We start from the raw sequence: 19,165 nt of genomic DNA, 5'->3' as shown, positions 1-19,165 counted from the left end.
GATATGAACAGTAAGTAATTCAATTTCTGTAGGCCGAAGAGGTTATAAAGCCTAAAATGTTTAATCGTTCTAAAAACTTTCCTACAAGGCTTGCAGGACTGACTTCATAGGCTACATCACATTGAATTGGACAATAGCCTATAAAATGTGACCAGATGAATTTGGAAGAGACGCGCATGAAGTCTATTGTCATGTCAGCCCTGTGCTGCATTTGGTATTGTTTTTAGACAATTTCTTGCACTGTTCCTTTGACAGAGGCAGCGGAGACTCCGTGACGTAACTGTTTGGAACAGTGCCCTCTCTCCCACGTACCGCCCTCGTCCGCCTTTGGTTCTGCGAAAGGAATTAACGTATGCTGCTTGGAATATCGGTCTGCCTTTTGGGATTATTGAACCTGAACAACGAGACTTCTTGAAGAGGAAAATATTGCGTTATGGTTCCTACCACTGTCTGAGGCAACTTCTCATGCTCTCCATTGGTAACATAGTTCCTATGCATCCTTATCCTGGCGTTGAAATTACGAAATTGAGAACTCAGTTGATGTCTTCCTGAGTCGATGAAAAAAGGTGGGCATTTGATGGGAAGGACACATAGGCCTTATTCACTAATCATCCTAACTGCAGTGCCAGTGCGTCATCGAAGACACATTTCTGGTGTTTATGGCAGCGAGCACACGCAGGAATTAAGTGTGAAAAATAACAGTCCAGACGCAGGTAACTTCAAATTGATATTTTGTAAAAACGTCTCTACATCATGGACGTCTTGAAATGTGTCTGGGGCATGTGTGCATCGAGGTTTTAATTACTTGGCAAATGGAAAAGTTGGATAGGCCTACATTTCCATAACGCACGAAGAATTTCGCGTCCAATTATTTTCAAACGTTAACAGTATACCTACATGGGCTTAATCCACATGCTTTCGTTAGTCAACGATTTAAATAAACTTTTGATTCACGCACATTAATAATATGTCTAGAGGCCTACACATTCACAACAATAAGGTACAGCGAATCTAACCGAATCTTCTGTTGATGGTGTGATTAAACATCGGACATTTTCTGATACTTCAAGGGAGTCATTCCTGTCGAAACGGGGCGTTCATCCGTGGGATGTTTGTCAGAGTCGACGTATTCCGTTGTTTAATCGCTCAATAGAGCATCATGTTTCTCATGCCACCACTTGGAGACTGAAGGGAGCCTACCAAAGATGTGTATTCACTGACTCTTTTGAATGAAAAGTAATCTAAGAAAAAGCTGTTCAGATGATTACAGGGCACTGGTAACTTTAGCGTTGTTTACCACATTACGCACACGCGTCGCAAAACAACGTTTGAGACCAAGTCCACATTTTTTTTACAACTATTGTATCCTCATGTAGGCCTAATGGTTTTTAGATTGAATTTAACGAATTACATGTAACCATTTTCAGTGAACATGCACGTATCTGGAATCTACAAGGAGAGGAACTATTTTTCACATGTAGATCGGCCAAGAAATGAGAATGAATATGCTGCAATATCGTTATGCTTCTATCTAATTGTTAAGTGCATTTTCTGATTCAAAGATAAAAAGGCTAAATCTACGTGTTGAGGGCGAAGAGGAAGGTGTTCTGTTATGCAACAGGCATTACTTTACATCAGTCAGAGATGAAGGAAAAGTCCAAGAATGCAGCGAAGACGAGACGAGAAAAAGAAAATGGAGAATTTTATGAACTGGCGAAATTACTGCCTTTACCTTCGGCCATCACATCACAACTGGATAAGGCTTCAATCATTCGGCTGACAACCAGTTACCTGAAGATGAGAGCCGTGTTTCCAGATGGTGAGTTATGCGACCACTAACAGTTGAATGATTAATCATAATTATGTCTTCAAGAGAAGAGGAACATGTCAGTTCTCGAAACATAATATTGGTCTTTGTATTATGGTTTTAACAAATACCCATAAAACAGGTCGGGAAATATAACTAAATAAATGTTCATTTTGAGCGCAGCAGGACAATGTCCAAAATATAATCAAATTTTCGAAGTCATGTAGATTTCCATTTTCACTTCCCAAAGTTAATGTTCGCATTGAAAATTTGAGTTTTATTTCGAAAATTATTCTCCAGTAGAATACGTGCTATACAAATAATAAATATCAACATACAGGTGCGTAGTGACGGTGACCATGTGTGCGTAAAAGTGTGATTAGAATTGTCCCCAACTTTCCCCTTTCCCACCTGGTCATGCAATTCAAAAGATACTTATTTTTCATGTTTATTTGCATGATTTATGTTGTCACTCCTAAACACGAGGCTCTAGATTATGATTTATGATAAATCATCCAATTATGGTCAATAAAACAACTAACACTTCGACAGGCTAAACCCCAGGAAAACAGCCCTCTTCCTCTCATAGAATTGGTCTGTCATCACTCATAAAGTCACAGAAACCTTAAAGACACGGACTAAGGGCCACCCGTTAGTTCTGGATTTGAATAGTTCAGTTTATGACCATTTCACGAAAAAAACGTGTGATATCTTGTGGAATCAAATAAAGAAATACACTGTATAACAATATTACAAAACACTATAGGCTACACATAAATAAAAAAAATATGAATTATACATTGGGACTAATAAATTATATAGATGAAGTAGGCAAATATCTGCTGGCTATTCCAAAAGTACAGACCATTGGCCTGTGTTTCAAATTGTATGGACTTTACAAGCGAAAATATTAGTTTAGCACTTTGGTTATAGCATATATCATTAGATAGGGTTGTTTCTCCTTAATTACATTCTTTCAAACGAAATATAACTTTGTAATTAGTTGTAGACAGTATCCTTGCCTAAGTAGACCTAGGCTAAAATACAGTCTGCCATACATTTTTTGTTTTTATGTTCTCTTTTGACATCAGATGTAGCATGTTGAATATTGTCTGAGTCTCAATTTAATTCCCGACATCCTTGGACTGAGAGAGATGTGACCGCCGTCCAACGAGTCTTTCAATGGCCACTCTCCCTCACATTTGTCAAATGAATGTGTAATCTTATTTTGCAAATAACTATTCTGGGAAATCAGATACTTAGGCAGATTTCAATATTTATGATGCGCAAAAGTTCGTTAAATATAATAGGCCTATCACCTCATTCCAATTATGCATGTTTGTCTCGTGTATTCCATGCACAAAATGTGCAAATTGCAAAATAATGTATTTTAGTTTGAGGTAGTTCTTTAAAAAATGTTCATAAATAATAAGAAAACACATTTCTGACATTTCCGCGCCGGTGAAACGTCTCTGTCGCTTCCACTTATCGTTATTTGGGACTATAGATCCAGGAAAAGGCCTGTCTGCACATCACCTAATTCTTTAGCTGACGTCTAATAAAGACACAGGGAATTATAGGAAATGGTTATTGATGGTGAAAGTATGAAAATATAACAGTAAAAAACGTGAGCTGTTAACTCTGAATGTTTGACCAAAACATTATTGAAAAAGATTTTGTTGTCAGTTAGACTACTTGGCTATTGCAATATTTGTTTCATATTTTCTCAGTTTTCTCAGTCAAATCAAAGCACTCAAATCAAATCAAAGTATACGTTTACATTGAGAAAATGTAGGGTGATCATAGGTTTTTCTGAGAAATCCCAGACTAGGAAACAAGTGTAATTGGCTATTAATTTCACAGCATTTGACAAATTCCACCCTGCTACAAATGTATATGATGGACTAACCTGCCATGCAAATATTCAACTTTATCACACATCATAGTTAAATTTAAATTAAAGTTGTATAATTTCAGATGACAGTTCTGAAATGTTACTAACACTTTATTCTAAAACATGGATCTGTAAAAACATTTCAGGGGTGATTTTGTCAAGTCACAATTTGCTGGCCTCATCTGCAAACAGACATGTTGAGTATAAACACACAGATGCTATTTGCATGTCCCAGTATCTGATCAAAGCATATAATAACCAAATTAAATCACAGCGAGTGAGAGTGACTGTAGGGAAAATGTATCTTGTTCTTAGTGACTGGTAACACAACAAAATGTGGAATAAGTCAAAGGGGTATGAATATTTTCTGAAGACACTGTATACATTACAAGGCTCAATACTTCTCAAACTATTATGAGCAGCATCTCAAGGGATATCTGTCATGGTTGATGTACCCTTTAAGGCTGGCTGGTGTCCATCTTTTCTTTTGGTGTAGAAGGCATTGGGTCAATAGCTTAGTATGTGTGTCTCTGCATTATATGTGGCAGTGCCAAAGATGCCTGAATGGCCTTTTGCAGGCTGTGATCAAAGTTATAGTCCAAGTCAGACACAGCCTATAGGCAGAGCTATGTGAGTCATAGACATAAACCCTTACCCTTGAAATTGCAGTATCCGATCAGACCAGGAAGAAAAACAATGTAAGGCTATATCTTGTGGCCCTTCATAGTGTCCTCTTCTCCTGGAAGCAGCTCTAGGTAATGTATTCTAAGCCTGTTGTGTGTTTCCTCCACAGGCCTGGGGGAGGCCTGGGGCCAGCCGACCAGAATCAGCCCTCTGGACAACATGGCTAAGGAACTGGGCTCCCATCTACTGCAGGTGGGCTATATTCAACATAGATATATAATACAATATACACAACACAATTACATGTATGTACACAATAAATGCAGCAGAATATACACTGAATATACAAAACATTAATAACACCTGCTCTTTCTATGACATAGACTGACCAGGTGAATCCAGGGGAAAGCTATGATCCCTTATTGATGTGACTTGTTAAATCCACTTCAATCAGTGTAGATGAAGAGGAGGAGACAGGTTAAAGAAGGATTTTTTTAGCTTTGAGACAATTGAGACATGGATTGTGTATGCGCCATTCATAGGGTGAATGGGCAAGGCAAAATATTTATGTGCCTTTGAACAGGGTATGGTAGTAGGTGCCAGGCGCACCGGTTTGTGTCAAGAACTGCAATGCTGCTGGGTTTTTCACAGTCAACAGTTTCCCATGTGTATCAAGAATGGTCCATAACTCAAAGGACATCCAGCCAACTTGACACAACTGTGGGAAGCATTGGAGTCGCTTTCGACACCTTATCGAGTCCAGGCTGTTCTGAGGGCAAAGGGAGGTGTTCCTAATGTTTGGTATACTCAGTATATATGCAACATACTGTAAATACAACACAATATTATCAATAAGATTATATGTAAGACAATAATTGCACTAAACTAAATATACAACACACATAAGTAAACTGAAATAGAAAACACATCTATAACAGTAAATACTACACAAATTCAAGGTAAATGTATAGTGCAAAAATATACATCGTAAATACAGAACCCTGGAGCAGAGTGGTGCTTAGATGTGAATAACACTATTATATGCATTTAGGAAAATTGTCAAGTTCTTAAGAGGAAATGTAGTTGATTATTTTGATAAAATGCACTGTTTAAATGTTTTTGCTATGGAATTTATGTGTAGGCTTTGCCAAGAATTTGTAATAGATTTCATGTCATGATTAGAGCCAGATGTGATAGAAATGATGAGTGTGTTTTTTTTAAAGACATTGCAAAAGAGTAGACATAAAAGCCATTATTAATCAGACTCCCATATGCTGATTTATCACTATCACAATGCAATGTATAAAATCTACAATTCTAAGTGACCTTCTATGCATTTTTTTTTAATGCAAAATGGAACCGTCTATTTTCGGGTCTAACACATGTTTCATTCCCCAGACTCTGGATGGCTTTGTATTCGTTGTCGCTTCGGATGGCAAAATCATGTACATCTCTGAGACAGCGTCAGTCCACCTTGGCCTATCCCAGGTAAGACATAGCTTTGCCTACATCTTGGACCTGGGCAACCATTGCGTATGCCACAAGCTGTGTCTGCCTCCCTCAACACAACCAAGGTCACCTAAGGGACATCTGCCTCCTGATATGCCTGTTTAAACATTGATTTGACAGTCAGTAAAAGAGGCTGCAGAATGCCAAACAAAGCTTGCCTAAGTTCACCTAACACAGATAAGTCAGTGGGCATGGACTGGCCACAGAATATGATCGGTGCGTCTATTCTAGGTGCTGTTGACTTCCTTTGTGTGTGGGCGCTGTTCATTTAACAACATGGGACGTGCGAAAACATCCAGCTATTCATGCTGTGAGTGTAGCATTGGTATATGAAACAAAAAAAAACAGTTGCTCAGCTCATGCTTTAAGGTTAGCTTAGCTAGCTATTGCTTCTGACTTCTGCCTCTCTGGGGGGTATTTGCAGTTGGAACTTAAGCTAGCCAGGTTGAAGGCGTTATTTTAGAATGGTCCCTGCAGCCTTTCTAAATGGAGCAACGTCCTCATCGACTTTGCTGGACATCCAATATGATTTTGTGTTTTGCGTGTGTTAATGTGTGGTACATTGTGTGTTTGTGTGTGTCTGTATACATGTATGTGTGTGTGTGTGTGTGTCAAATATTTTTGCTGTTTACCCTGCCTTAACTGAGGCCCATGCAGTTTGACTGAGGAGCAGTGTATCGTTGCTGGTTTGGCTTATATATTTCAGTAGGACAGCCTATGGCTCTGCTCTGTGGTGCCATCAATGATCAGAATGAAGTGTGATCATCACTCAGGAGTGGGCTTTGCTGCTTGACAAGCCAACTTCTTCAGAGTTGCTGTTCCCCCAGAGAGAGATGCTGTCTATCTAACACGTGGTGACTGAAAATATGAAGTGAAATGGAGTCTGCGGCAGCCTCCCTCAAAACAAAGGTTTATAGTTGAAGTCCTGTCTCTGATGCGTATACTCTGGGTCTCTACTTCGAACATATAGTCGTTCTGGGTCTCTACTTCGAGCATATGGTCGTTCTATATGGTTCACTTTCCAAAACATACATAGTGAGCGATAGAAAGTCTTTTTGGGGGTGCCCTAGACATGGTGAGCAGGCCAAAGGTACTATTCTATATAGCAGTTTTTTATAATGGGTGTGTCCACACTGATTTTTGCTTAGCTACTAATAGGGGCGTTCTGATTCTGAAAGTGGCCAGAACCTACAGTAGGTAACCGCTGTCATTCTAACACTGCACTCATGTGAAGTGATTGTGTACTGAGCTGTGGATAGCAAACAGAAATGCTGATGTCTTAAATATACCTCACCTGAGCAAGCATAGACAGACACACTGAAGGCTGTGCTCAGGAAGAATTTGAGAGAACAGGGGGGCTGAGCAACAGCAATAACTCAATCCTATAAAAACAACACCACCACCCACTCTAAATGTTCCACTCTTGCACGCAGCCCTGATGCAAATGCTGCCTGTGCACACCTGTGTACACTGTGAAGCTTATTCAAATGGACCATCCGCTTTTATTGATATCTTGTGAGTGTGTGAGTGTGTGAGTGTGTGAGTGTGTGTGTGTGTGTGTGTGTCAGGTGGAGGTATAGTGGGCTAAGGTCCGTGTTGTTTTAAAATGAATTGCGAAAGAGACAGCAGCGAATTCAGTGAAAGTCACTCATTACTTGAGTGTTGAGAAGGTCTCTGCTTTTACTTTGAGGTTAACCCATCCTCCAGTGTGAAATCTAGAGGTCTGTTTATTATCAGTAACCCACATATATTAACTTACATTGGTGCTTGAACACACATATTTCACTTGTTGCTCTCGCATGCTATTGCTTGTCACTGTTTCTACGACACCAAAAAGCATGCTCAGTCCAAATGCTCTCTCACTACAAAGCATGGATTAGTCCAACCTAACTCCACACTGTGAAGAAACCAATTTGTTGTTGAAGTGGTGAGCAGTGACCCGCTCACTGAGTGACTCCACCCCAAAATTTGGGAGGTAAAATAGATCAAAGTGGAGCCTGGACAGTGTTCTGTGTTCTCATGCAAATGATTGCCTCTTTCATAAATTAACCCTTGTGTTTCCTGACATCATCCCCCTTTGAGGCAGAGCTGAAAGGGATGCAGAGATCGATTTCAGGGGCGGCAAGAGATTTGCCCCCCTCCTCACTTCTAACACACACACACACACACACACGCACACGCTCATGCACACGCTCACGCAGGCAACCACACACTCACATACGCTCACGCACGCACACACACGCACAGTCAGTCAGTGTCCCCTTACAATAGGCATTTCTCTGTGATGATGTAATCCCTTGTAATGACAGAGTATCATCCTGCTAAAAGATCAAAAGACCTCAAAACACTATTCAGAAAGACTGTCTTCTTCACATAAGGCTAGAGATTACATGTCATTGAAGAAATGATATGTTGGTCTCTAATCTATATTGTCACTTGCCATTTTCTCTAGTCTCAGCCTGATGAAACTTGATGTGAAGTGACTGATTGATTTGTTTCTGTCAGGTGGAGCTGACGGGGAACAGTATTTTTGAGTATATCCACCCGTCAGATCATGATGAGATGACGGCTGTACTCAGCGCCCATCAGCCCCTCCACCATCACTTCCTGCAAGGTGCCTAACATACTTGATTTATTCAATCTCTGTCTTTATGTTCTTTCTCTCCCTCCCTTTTTTCTCTGTCAAATTTGTGTCTTTATTTGTTCTCTCTCACGCTTCCTCCCTCGCCTTTTCTCACTCTTTCACTTATTTCTCTTTCTCTCCCAACTGACAGTCAGTTGATCACAATTTTCCCGCATACTCAACTCTCTGTATGTTTGTAAGCAACAGTAATGCTACTTCATCGAGGTCTACCTCTTCTGTAAGAAGGAAGTCAGTCCGTGTGACATCATCATACAAATAGCTCAAATACTTCATCTATGCAGCTGCTATAAGAACACATAATACTTCAACGTATAGCACCATGATACATAATACAAGGCAACACCCAGGCAGCCTCTCTGATGGGCAGGTTTTCATTAACATCCTGTAGGAGCAGCATCTTAAGCCTTATGTGATAACAGCACTCAACATGCAGTGGAGTACTGTTTTCTGGGGGAGTTTCATAACACCCCTACACATACACACACATACAGACACAGACACACACACATACAAACCCTTACAAAAAAATACATGTCAAATTTACAGTGAAAATCGCATTTTCACAAGTCAAATATCTTTTTTCACATGTTGAGGTTATTACATTTAGAGTTCACATGTTAACACCACTTTTTCACATGTGAGAAGAAAACATGTTTTCACCTCACGTGAATTGCAGTTGCAGATTTGAAATTTGCGGTTTCACATGTGAAAAACAATCATGTGAAAATCACATTTTCAGTTTCACATGTAAGAAAACACCACATGGAGGTGGTGAAATAAAACAATCTGTAATCCCATCCTGTAAAAAGATAACTTAGCCGACCTGAGAATAATAATTGAAGTGTGTTAAAAAAGATATTTCTTATTTCTGAGCCACCATTCAGAGTGTTACTGCTTAGAGGCGCAAGCCTCTCTTCTTCATTTGAAAAGTAGCGCGCCGTGTCTCCTTATTTATCCTTTTTAACATGTTGAAATTTGCGCTGTCAAAGTTATTCATTTTACTGCACAATTTAGTTTTATCGCATTGTCTAAAATACATAATCTATAAAGCTAAAAATTAACATTGTGATGTCAAAACAAGTTGACTGAGGTCAATTTACCAGAATTTGCTAACTGTTACTTTAGACAAAATCTAAATGTAAATATTCATGTAATGCTTTTTGTATAAGGAAAACTTAAATTACAGCTCAATGTGAGCAAATTAGGAATTTGCGATTAATCGTGATTAATCACAGTAATAAACTCTATCACATTTAAAAAATAATTTGACAACCCTTATTGGCATTCAAATGCGAAAATGCACATGTGTGTTAACCACATCTGCTGCTTTATTTAACCAGGGTGAGTGTGTGACTGTGAAGTGTTTTTATTGTGTCTATGTGCTAATGGTCATTCTCCTCGCTGTCTTTGTGTGTGTAACAGAGTACGAAATGGAGCGCTCTTTTTTCCTGAGGATGAAGTGTGTGTTGGCCAAGCGTAATGCAGGACTGACCTGTGGAGGATATAAGGTAAATTTTTACATTTTGGTCATTTAGCAGACACCCTTATCCAGAGCAACTTACAGGAGCAATTAGGGTTAAGTGCCCTGCTCAAGGGCACATCGATAGATGTTTTACCTTGTCGGCTCTGTGATTCAAACCAGAAACCTTTTAGTTACTGGCCTAACGCTCTTAACTGCTAGACTACCTGCCTCACTACAAGGGCCGCAACTTTGGTTTTAGAAGTGGGAGAGACATAATTATTATTATTATTATTTATTTTTATCCAGTCAGATCTACACTCCAAACAGCCTACCCGACCACTCGGAGGCATCCACATGGTCCTAAAGCACACCGTTGCCTGGTTTTGTATCACATTCCAATGATAAAACTGGGGTGGACAAAAATGCAATTTCAAAATGTGTGGGGGACATATCCCCCCGTCAAAAGCTCTGACGAAGGCCTTGAGGCCGACACGTAAAGCTTACTAAAGAGCAGTAATACTATCAAGAGCAGTAATATTATCAAGAGAAGTGATACTATCAAGAGCAGTGTGCAGGTTTCTTATTTTTTCTCCCCCTGTCCCCAGTGAAAGTTGCACCTTGCGTACTATAATGTAATGCAATATTTGAAATCACATTTCTTTGTTACTGTATGCCATGAGAATCTGTGTCTCTGGAAGTAGTAAACCTTTCATGAATAACATTATGAGATAGAAAGTAGTTAATTAAAATTAAACACCTACACTTGCATACAAGTGAAATGCATGCATTTTGAAGAGGTTATTATATCAAAACAAATATTTCTTCTATTTATAGATTTGTTTGTTTTGTTCTATTGAGTCTATAATGTTATTATAGTGTTATCACAGTGTTAACAGGTTATTTGAAACTGCATATTATTTGTCTGAGTCTCAGCAGCTGCAGCATTTCCACTCAAATCTCCGACGACAACCACCTCACTCCTAAAACACTCCACAGTCGTTCCTCCACCATCCTCATCTTTAGACGCAACAGCTATATTCTTGACTCCCTCCTTCTTCCCTCTCCCCATATAATATAAATCACCTAGCAGATTGCAATGGAGACCTGCTGTAAATTTACATTGGCAGTAAGCAAGCCATTATGTTAAGTAGTAGAATAAATCATCCGTGTGAACTGGGCGAGTGCTATTGAATGGCCGGGGCGAGGCCGGCACGGGCATAGGTAAACAGGAAGTGATGAAGATAAATAGTCCCTTTAGCTTCTAGACACGTAGCTGTTTCAGGGAGTGGAGGGGTGGATGGGGGGGGGTTTAGTTGGTTGTAGCCTGAAGGTTGAACCTGCTCTTGCTTTTGCAGAGTGAGTGAGATAAGAATTCTGCATTACCAACAATGTTGTATCTCAATTTATCTATCTCTCAGATCGACCTAAATTTGGACACAAAACCACATTCAGGACACATGTTAAGGCAAGGTGTAAAGACTCTGTCTAGCTATATCTATGTACATGCATGTATCTGTATCTATCTCTATATCACCGTGTAAAGCCCCTCTCATCTCTCTGCTTCCCAGGTGATCCATTGCAGTGGCTATTTGAAGATCCGTCAGTACGTGATGGACATGGCATTGTATGACACGTGTTATCAGATCGTGGGCCTGGTAGCGGTGGGCCACTCCCTGCCTCCTAGTGGTATCACAGAGATTAAGCTCCATAGTAACATGTTCATGTTCAGGGCCAGCCTGGACCTCAAGCTCATCTTCCTGGACTCCAGGTATGGAAGGAAAGGAGGGAGGGATGAAACAAACAAATGTACAATGAGACAAAAAAAAGATAATACAAAATAAAAGACAAACACAACAAAGAATTTGAACATCATGATTGTGAATGTATTACTTTTAACCCGTGACCTTTGGGTTCAAGGGTGGCTGAGTTGACAGGATACGAACCCCAGGACCTGATTGAGAAGACGCTGTACCACCACGTGCACGGCTGTGACGTATTCCATCTACGCTTCGCTCACCACCTCTGTGAGTCAGTCCCCCTCTGTGGCCACATTGAGACTCTTATTACGAAACAACCCACACTCTCTTTGAGAGGGTTAGGATTTCTATAAGTGGCAGCTATGGAGTTTCTCACAGAATATGCATGTAGGTTCAGAGGGGGATAAAAATGATACAGTATTAATGAGTCACGCCTGTCAAAGGAGCTCAGCCTTTTGCTGGCCCTCTCTCCCAAGCATTCTGTTTGTATTCCATCTCTATATACACTTCTCTTTCTGTCTTTCAATCTTTTATTCAGGCACTGTCCAGTCTGTGATTTGATCTATCTCTCACCCCAATATTTCTCTCTCTCCCCCTCTCTCCTGCAGTGTTGGTGAAAGGGCAGGTCACCACTAAGTACTACCGTATGTTGTCCAAGCACGGGGGCTGGGTGTGGGTGCAGAGCTACGCCACCATCGTCCACAACAGCCGCTCATCCAGACCCCACTGCATCGTCAGCGTCAACTACGTTCTCACGTGAGTCAACACTTTCCCCTTTCACCTTTGACCTGAGTGGGTCTGTGACAGGTGAATCACTCCCGAAAACACTTCCGTTTAATAGACTTGGACATTTTGTGGCAAAAAGTCTGGGTTTGAAACACAGGCTAATTTGTAAGGTGATGCCCCCGGTTTGTCTGTGTATGTTACATAGTACGAAATGTAGTGCTCTTCTTTCCTGAGGATAAAGTATGTGTTGGCCAAGCGTAGTGCAGGGCTGACGTGTGGAGGATATAACATGTGTGTGTGTGATGCTAATCCAAGCTGTATGTATGTCCCTCCACAGGGACGTAGAGTATAAAGACATGCAGCTGTCTCAGGAGCAGAGTCGAGCGGCCAAACCCAGCTTAGCCTTTAAGACTGGCCTGGCCTCCTCTCAGGACCTCTGCAAACAACTCAAAACCAAAGCAGTCAAGATCAAGAGCAAACTCAAAACAGCCCCCTACCCTCAGGTACGACAGACTATTGCTCCTCACACTGGATTACTGATACAGTTCATATGCAGTGTAGTACACACACAGTAACCTACATACTGTACCTGTACTTTCATACGTACTAAGATATCAGAATGAATAGCTTTATCCAGCTTGGGAAAAAAGGAGACACTGCAAACTCCTCAACGCAATGACCTTTTGCATTGTATTCACAATCAGTAACTTTCCTTTTGAAAATTCATGAAATATCCTCTCCATAGTTATCCCAAAAATATAACAAGTAGGACTTGATTTTTTGTCTTAGCTTGACAAATGAACTGTACACAACACTGTCTTCATTGCCTGTCTATGTTATAAAATAACAACACCACCATAATCTGTTGTCTACTGCCTCCACCTCCAGCCCAACAGCACCTACCACCCAGACAAGCCAGACTGCTCCCCCCTGGGAGGAAGTTGGAAGGAGAGCACCCCCTACCCCCTGAACCCCTGTCACGGTCAGATCTCAGGCCCCTCTGGAGGCCCAGAGGCTGGAGAGGTCCTGTGTAGTAGCAACGCCTCCTATGGCCTCTCCTTCCCCTACCCCTATGGACACCTACCCCACACGGACTCCCAGAGGAGGTTGCGACACACCCAGGGTTCTTCCTCCGCCTCACCCTCCCTGTCTTCCCCTGGCCTGGCAGCCCAGCAGCTGCTCAGCTCCCTGCAGGGTCGAGGGGGCGATGGGCGGTGGAGCTGTGCCAACGCCAAAATCCACCATGGTACTAACCCTGCTCACATCCTGAGACCATTCGCTGCATCGTGTTCCATTACCACAGCCACCACAGCAGCATATTCAGGTATGGAACTGTCACTTTAAAGTGCTCTATCTTTTACGCCTTTTCCCTTTTTGTTCTCAGGTCAGAAATGTTCATGAAAAACATGAAAAATCATTTCTGACTGTAGCATTGGAGAAACGGAGTGTGTGCTGCACTGCTCCTCTGATGTGCCTGTTAAACCCTAATCCTTCTCAAGATAGCGTTTTAGCTCAGTTTCACTGAAGCATTTTAGTCCGAATCTCACCGTAGAGTTTAATTTCTCCACGACAGGCCCCGCGGCGAGCAGGAGGTACCCCCCCTGCGAGCCCCTTCATGATGGCTTCTCCAGCTGCTCAACCCCGCGCCCTAACAGCAGGTTCAAGGAAGAGCCCTATGAGCATCACACGCTTGGCCAGAGCAAGACCACAGAGGACCGCCTGCACTCCCAGTCACAGGCTACTAAAGAGGACAGCAAGCTGCCGTTCAGTCGAGACTACCTCCACAAGGCCTCCGAGGGGAGTGGTTGTGTAGGAGGGGAGAAGCTGTTGTCCTGTCCCCTGCTGAGTAACTCTGTGCTGGGGAAGGTGAGCTGCGAGCAGTCCCGGTCCTTCCATGGCCTGGGCCAACCCTTCCCCATGCAGGTGGTCCTGGAGCAGCGCAGGAGGCTGTGTATGATGGAATCCCCCTACAGCCACAGTGCCACCGGCCCCCTGGAGCACACGGACAGCAATGGGGAGCGGGGGAGCCCCAAGATGTTGGATCCTGAGGCGGGGGAGGAGGAAAGGAGGATGTGGATGGGGGTTGGAGTTGGGATGGGAGTCGGGGTAGGCCTTCCGACCCAGGCTCCGTACGTGTCTTTGAACCTCCACCACGTCTTGGCCAAACACAGCTCCTTCCAGGCCCCGCCCTATGCTGCCCTCGGCCACTTGACAGACAGCTACGGTTACCGTGGCGACGAAATGGGTTCTTACGACTACAAGAGCCAAAGCCCTGCCTCCAGCTCCTCCCCTGAGATCCACAGGGAGATTCCTCATTACATCGGCACGTCCGTCATCATCACCAACGAGAGGTGACACAGCTTGGGGGTCGAAGGACAAGGAGGGACAGACACCCTGAGACTTCAGCCTTTTTGGTCAGAAACACAGACAATGAACAGAAGCTGTATCAGTGACTATGTAACCGTGTCAGCCAGAAGTCGAGTCACTTTCTGGGGACCCTGTCTGGTTAAGACCTCCACATGGCTCTCCATTTTTGTTTTTCAGATGTTTTCTACGCAAATAAGCCAACGTCAGACTCCTCTAAGGAGCCAGTAATTTCAGGTTTCTTGATTATATTATATTTTTGCATACTGTTTATCCAATAGCATAAATGCATTGTCACATTCTAGTTCAAAGCCATTTATTTTGACAAAATCTCAAGGACCTTTGAGCCATGACACAGTACATCATTTGAGGTACAAATTGCCTGTGAAGAATACACCCCTCTAATGTTGTAACTCAGAAGCACCAATCATAACTGACCTGAACAAGAAGATACTATCAAATGGTCTAAAAAAGCAGCATTTAGATTGAATGTAGCATGATTTCAACCCAATTTGCAAGCTAGTTTAAGTGCAAACGGTTTCCAATGCACTTCTTTTTTTGTGACAGCGACATTAAAAAGGGCATAAGATATGCCAGCACAAAATAATACATGCTGTCACTCCCTACCTTGTATATTGAATGGGGAAATGACAGACGCAAAAGTATTGAACGTGGACACTTTCTTGCAAACATGAATGAGGGTAAATATTGTTCACCCTCTTTTGAAGTTAACATTAAATAATTTGGTCAATTATATCAATGGCAGAGATCGGAAACACAATGTGTATATTTATTATTGTGCAACACATAGCAGCTTGCTTATTTATGAAGAAAACCAGGATCTAACATGTATAATGAGAAAAATGTCAACTGCATTGGGGAAAATTAAATGAAATAAAACACGGTAGTTTGCTTTAATTCTGAATGAACAATTCAAATGAAATGTCCTGCCAGACAGTCGTTGTCCATGGCTATTTTCAGCTCTTCTTTATTCTTCAGAATGCATAGTGGATATCATCTGGTTATTGAAGAGGTTTGGACATTGCTGTGATATCAAGCACATGTAAATGTCAGAATTTACAAACACTTTTATATAATAGGTACATATAACCTCACTTTCTTCTGTGATGTAATCTTGAAATACACCTTTATGTCCTCCTGCCTATATCCCATCAACCTGGTCAAATGGGCCCTCCAAATGTCTGTGTATGTGGGAGTGTGTTCTCCCAATGACTACAAGAAACTGTCTATCCACTGTGGTCTTCTGTATCCATACACCCCTCCAAATTTCCCTTAGGACCACTGCACCCTCAAATGTTTTACAGCGTTGAGCAAATTTCAGGTCTACTGAGCACAAAACTTGAACGTTCCGAAGATTCTGTGCAACTTCCAGCGCACATTTACTGTGAACACTGAGGCTGTACCCACTTTGATTTCCAGTTTTAACAGTGGCCAAGTAGGCTACTGTGGCTATTTGATCATAATGTAGGGCTACCAGAGTTGCCTACCATCAAAAACAATGGAGAAAAGCCATCTCATAACACTTTAACATCATTGAGCCTACAGTAGCAGCCAATGTGTGGTGTTCACTGAATGCTATAAAAACAAAGAGTCGCACACTCTATCTATAAACTCCCCGTCATTTATTGGGTAAACCACCAATGTTTCGGTATCACTGTGCCTTCTTCAGGGTGATCAATTTATGCCTACATTCCATGAGACTTTTGATTAAAAAAACATGCAGGGCTTGACATTAACCTGTTTATCCATTTGTCCTTCATACAAGGAGGTGACTGTTGTGTTGTTTGATGCAAGAAACCACTTCACAAAATAAAATGCATTATTATTCCCATACCATTATTACATAGAGTCAGACCAAATTATGCTACCCTCTGTCTATTGGCTACAGTACTTAGCTTATTCAAGCCTGTCTAAAAATACAACACTGCCCCATTAAGACAAAAAACAACTATTTACCCGACTCCCTTTTCAGAAATGTACATGTTTCGTGCTCTTGTAGGAAGCAATCACTCCCCTATTGCTGACTAAAATGATCTATAACGGGGCTAATAACTCACTAACTAGCAAAGGATATGAACAAAATGTGCACACGTGGCTACATACAACACTCGCTTTGATCTCAAAACAAGCTATTACTATTCACGGCCGCTCATGCTGTAAACACAGTCCAGTTCAAAGTAAATGGCACAGATCCATATACGGCAATGGTCTATTTGCATGTAGGCCTACTGCAGCTCTGATTGTTTATGCCACACCGGTCTGTGTGGAGTACGGGCTGAGTTGTGCGTGTCAATGCAATAGAATCCTATGCCGATGCTTTATACCTACAACAAAATATCTTGCATAGTTCGTTTTGTTTCAGTATGGTGCATTGAAAGTGGCTAACATTTGAGTTGATTAGATCACAATTGCCACAGGAAAGGGAAACGTTGATAGTGTTATCAGGGAAAGAACAGTGGTCACCAACCTTTAAGTCAAGATCACTTTCTGAGTCAAAATGCAAGCCGAGATCTACCATTCAGATTGAAAAAATCCATTATTTAAACTTAAACTGATGCAACGTTAACCAATTTAAAACAGTACTGTAGCAATGAGGTTTGTGCAGTAAGTCATAGGTCCAATACATCATCACAGATATTGACTGCTTGAATTGCCCTGCCGATGCATTGTTGTTAGGGACATTTTTTAAAGTTATATTTCCCAACTTGAGGTAGGCTATATGATCACACCGGTAATAGATCTGTTGACTGTATTACTTTTACTGGTATGATGGTGTCTGCATCTGATGGTCAGTCTCAGCAGAGGGAGAGAGCAGCAGACTGAGGGTCCGCCTCTCAATATCCCTCCGCTCTCCCTTTCCTCCACTGACACTGACCAAATAAATAATAAAAACAACAACGCAAGCCTATAGATACACTTTCCTAATCATTCATTACTACTGCAGTACTTGTTGTAGCACTGAGTGGAAATAGGAAAAACACACATTTTATGGCTTATAAAAGTGTTGAACACAAAGTGTTGACAGAGCTGAGTAAGAATTTAAACATGAACTCAATCATAAAAACAGCAGCTCTTTGCTGTATTTTTTTGACAGTCTCTCCATAGTCATTTTAAACTTTTTGAAATCTCACAGTATCCACTTTGCTGTATTTAAATGATGCCTGCTACATTCCTGCAGACACGATAAACTGAGCCACCCGATTGGCAAGCGGTAGGCCTACAGTACACTTGATTTGCTCTCTGGGCCCACCAGTAGGGCAGAGTTTGTACCTTCAGACACATTAAATGATTCAAAATGGCAACAGTTCACCTACCCAGCCAGAGATCCACATCTACTTGTAGTGTACACTGAGCGTACAAAACAGTAGGACCACCTATTGAGTTGCACCACCTTTTGCCCTCAGAACAGCCTCAATTCATTGTGTTACGTTCCCCAGCAAGAAAACCCAAATATTGTCGCTCAAACAGAACAGGGAACTAACAGAGTCACTGACCAACAACCAAGATGAAACAGGCAGGGTTTTAGGAGTGGTCCTGAAAGACACTCATGGGTGTGTCCACTAAAAGTTGACTTACAAAAACACCTGGAACCTAAAAGACACCCACCATGAGCGCCCACTCAGTTCGCCCAAGAAGAGGCAAACAAAATAAAAATCCACACCAAACTTAAAGACGGGAAGCAAACCAAAAAGGTGGAGCAAAACTAAATCAGGGAAATCAGATAAAGGATTGTTTTTCTAGAAATCCAAATAGGGAAAGCCAACTAAAGGTGTTAACCCTTCGCATCTATCAACATACCTGGAGCACTAGGCCAGCCACTCTTAAATAGCACCTGGGCCAGCACAGGTGAAGCACCTTCCCATTAACGAGATGGCAACCAGCACAGGTGCAATACATACTAACTAACGAAGTGACATCAGTCGGTGCGACCTACGTGCTAACGAGCTATACATACTAAAGTCCAACCTCAAAACATAAATGGAAAAAAATAAGCCTGTAACAGTTGTGGCATGGACTCTACAAGGTGTCAAGCGTTCCACAGGGATGCTCATGTTGACTCAAGTTTGCTGGATGTCCTTTAGATGGTGGACCATTCCTGATACACACGGGAGGGAAACTGTTGTACATGAAAAACCCAGCAGCATTGCAGTTCATGACACACTCAAACCGGTGTGCCTGGTACCTACTACCATACCCTGTTCAAAGGCACCTCAATCTTTTGTCTTGCCCATTCACCTTCTGAATGGCACACATACACAATCCATGTTTCAATTGTCTCAAGGCTTAAAAATCCTTCTTTAACATGTCTCCTCCCCTTCATCTACACTGATTTGAAGTGGATTTAACAAGTGACATC

General features: G+C 41.7%; 1 protein-coding gene across 1 annotated transcript; it reads left to right on the top strand.

The window, feature by feature from the left end:
- Positions 1-344: 344 nt before the first annotated feature.
- LOC112228492 (single-minded homolog 2-like) lies at positions 345-16,072 on the top strand. Its single transcript, XM_024393856.2, has 11 exons — positions 345-1,819; positions 4,495-4,577; positions 5,724-5,813; positions 8,340-8,448; positions 9,901-9,986; positions 11,509-11,708; positions 11,858-11,964; positions 12,306-12,453; positions 12,761-12,926; positions 13,312-13,747; positions 13,997-16,072. The coding sequence occupies exons 1-11, from the start codon at positions 1,645-1,647 to the stop codon at positions 14,776-14,778; spliced, it is 2,382 nt and encodes a 793-aa protein (XP_024249624.1). The 5' UTR covers positions 345-1,644; the 3' UTR covers positions 14,779-16,072.
- The last annotated feature ends 3,093 nt before the right edge of the window (positions 16,073-19,165 follow it).

The sequence above is a fragment of the Oncorhynchus tshawytscha genome, linkage group LG30 (assembly GCF_018296145.1).
Source record: "Oncorhynchus tshawytscha isolate Ot180627B linkage group LG30, Otsh_v2.0, whole genome shotgun sequence".
In the NCBI taxonomy this organism is placed as follows: domain Eukaryota; kingdom Metazoa; phylum Chordata; class Actinopteri; order Salmoniformes; family Salmonidae; genus Oncorhynchus; species Oncorhynchus tshawytscha.
The sequence above is the reverse complement of the archived record's forward strand: the minus strand, read 5'-3'. Positions and strand labels throughout refer to the sequence as shown.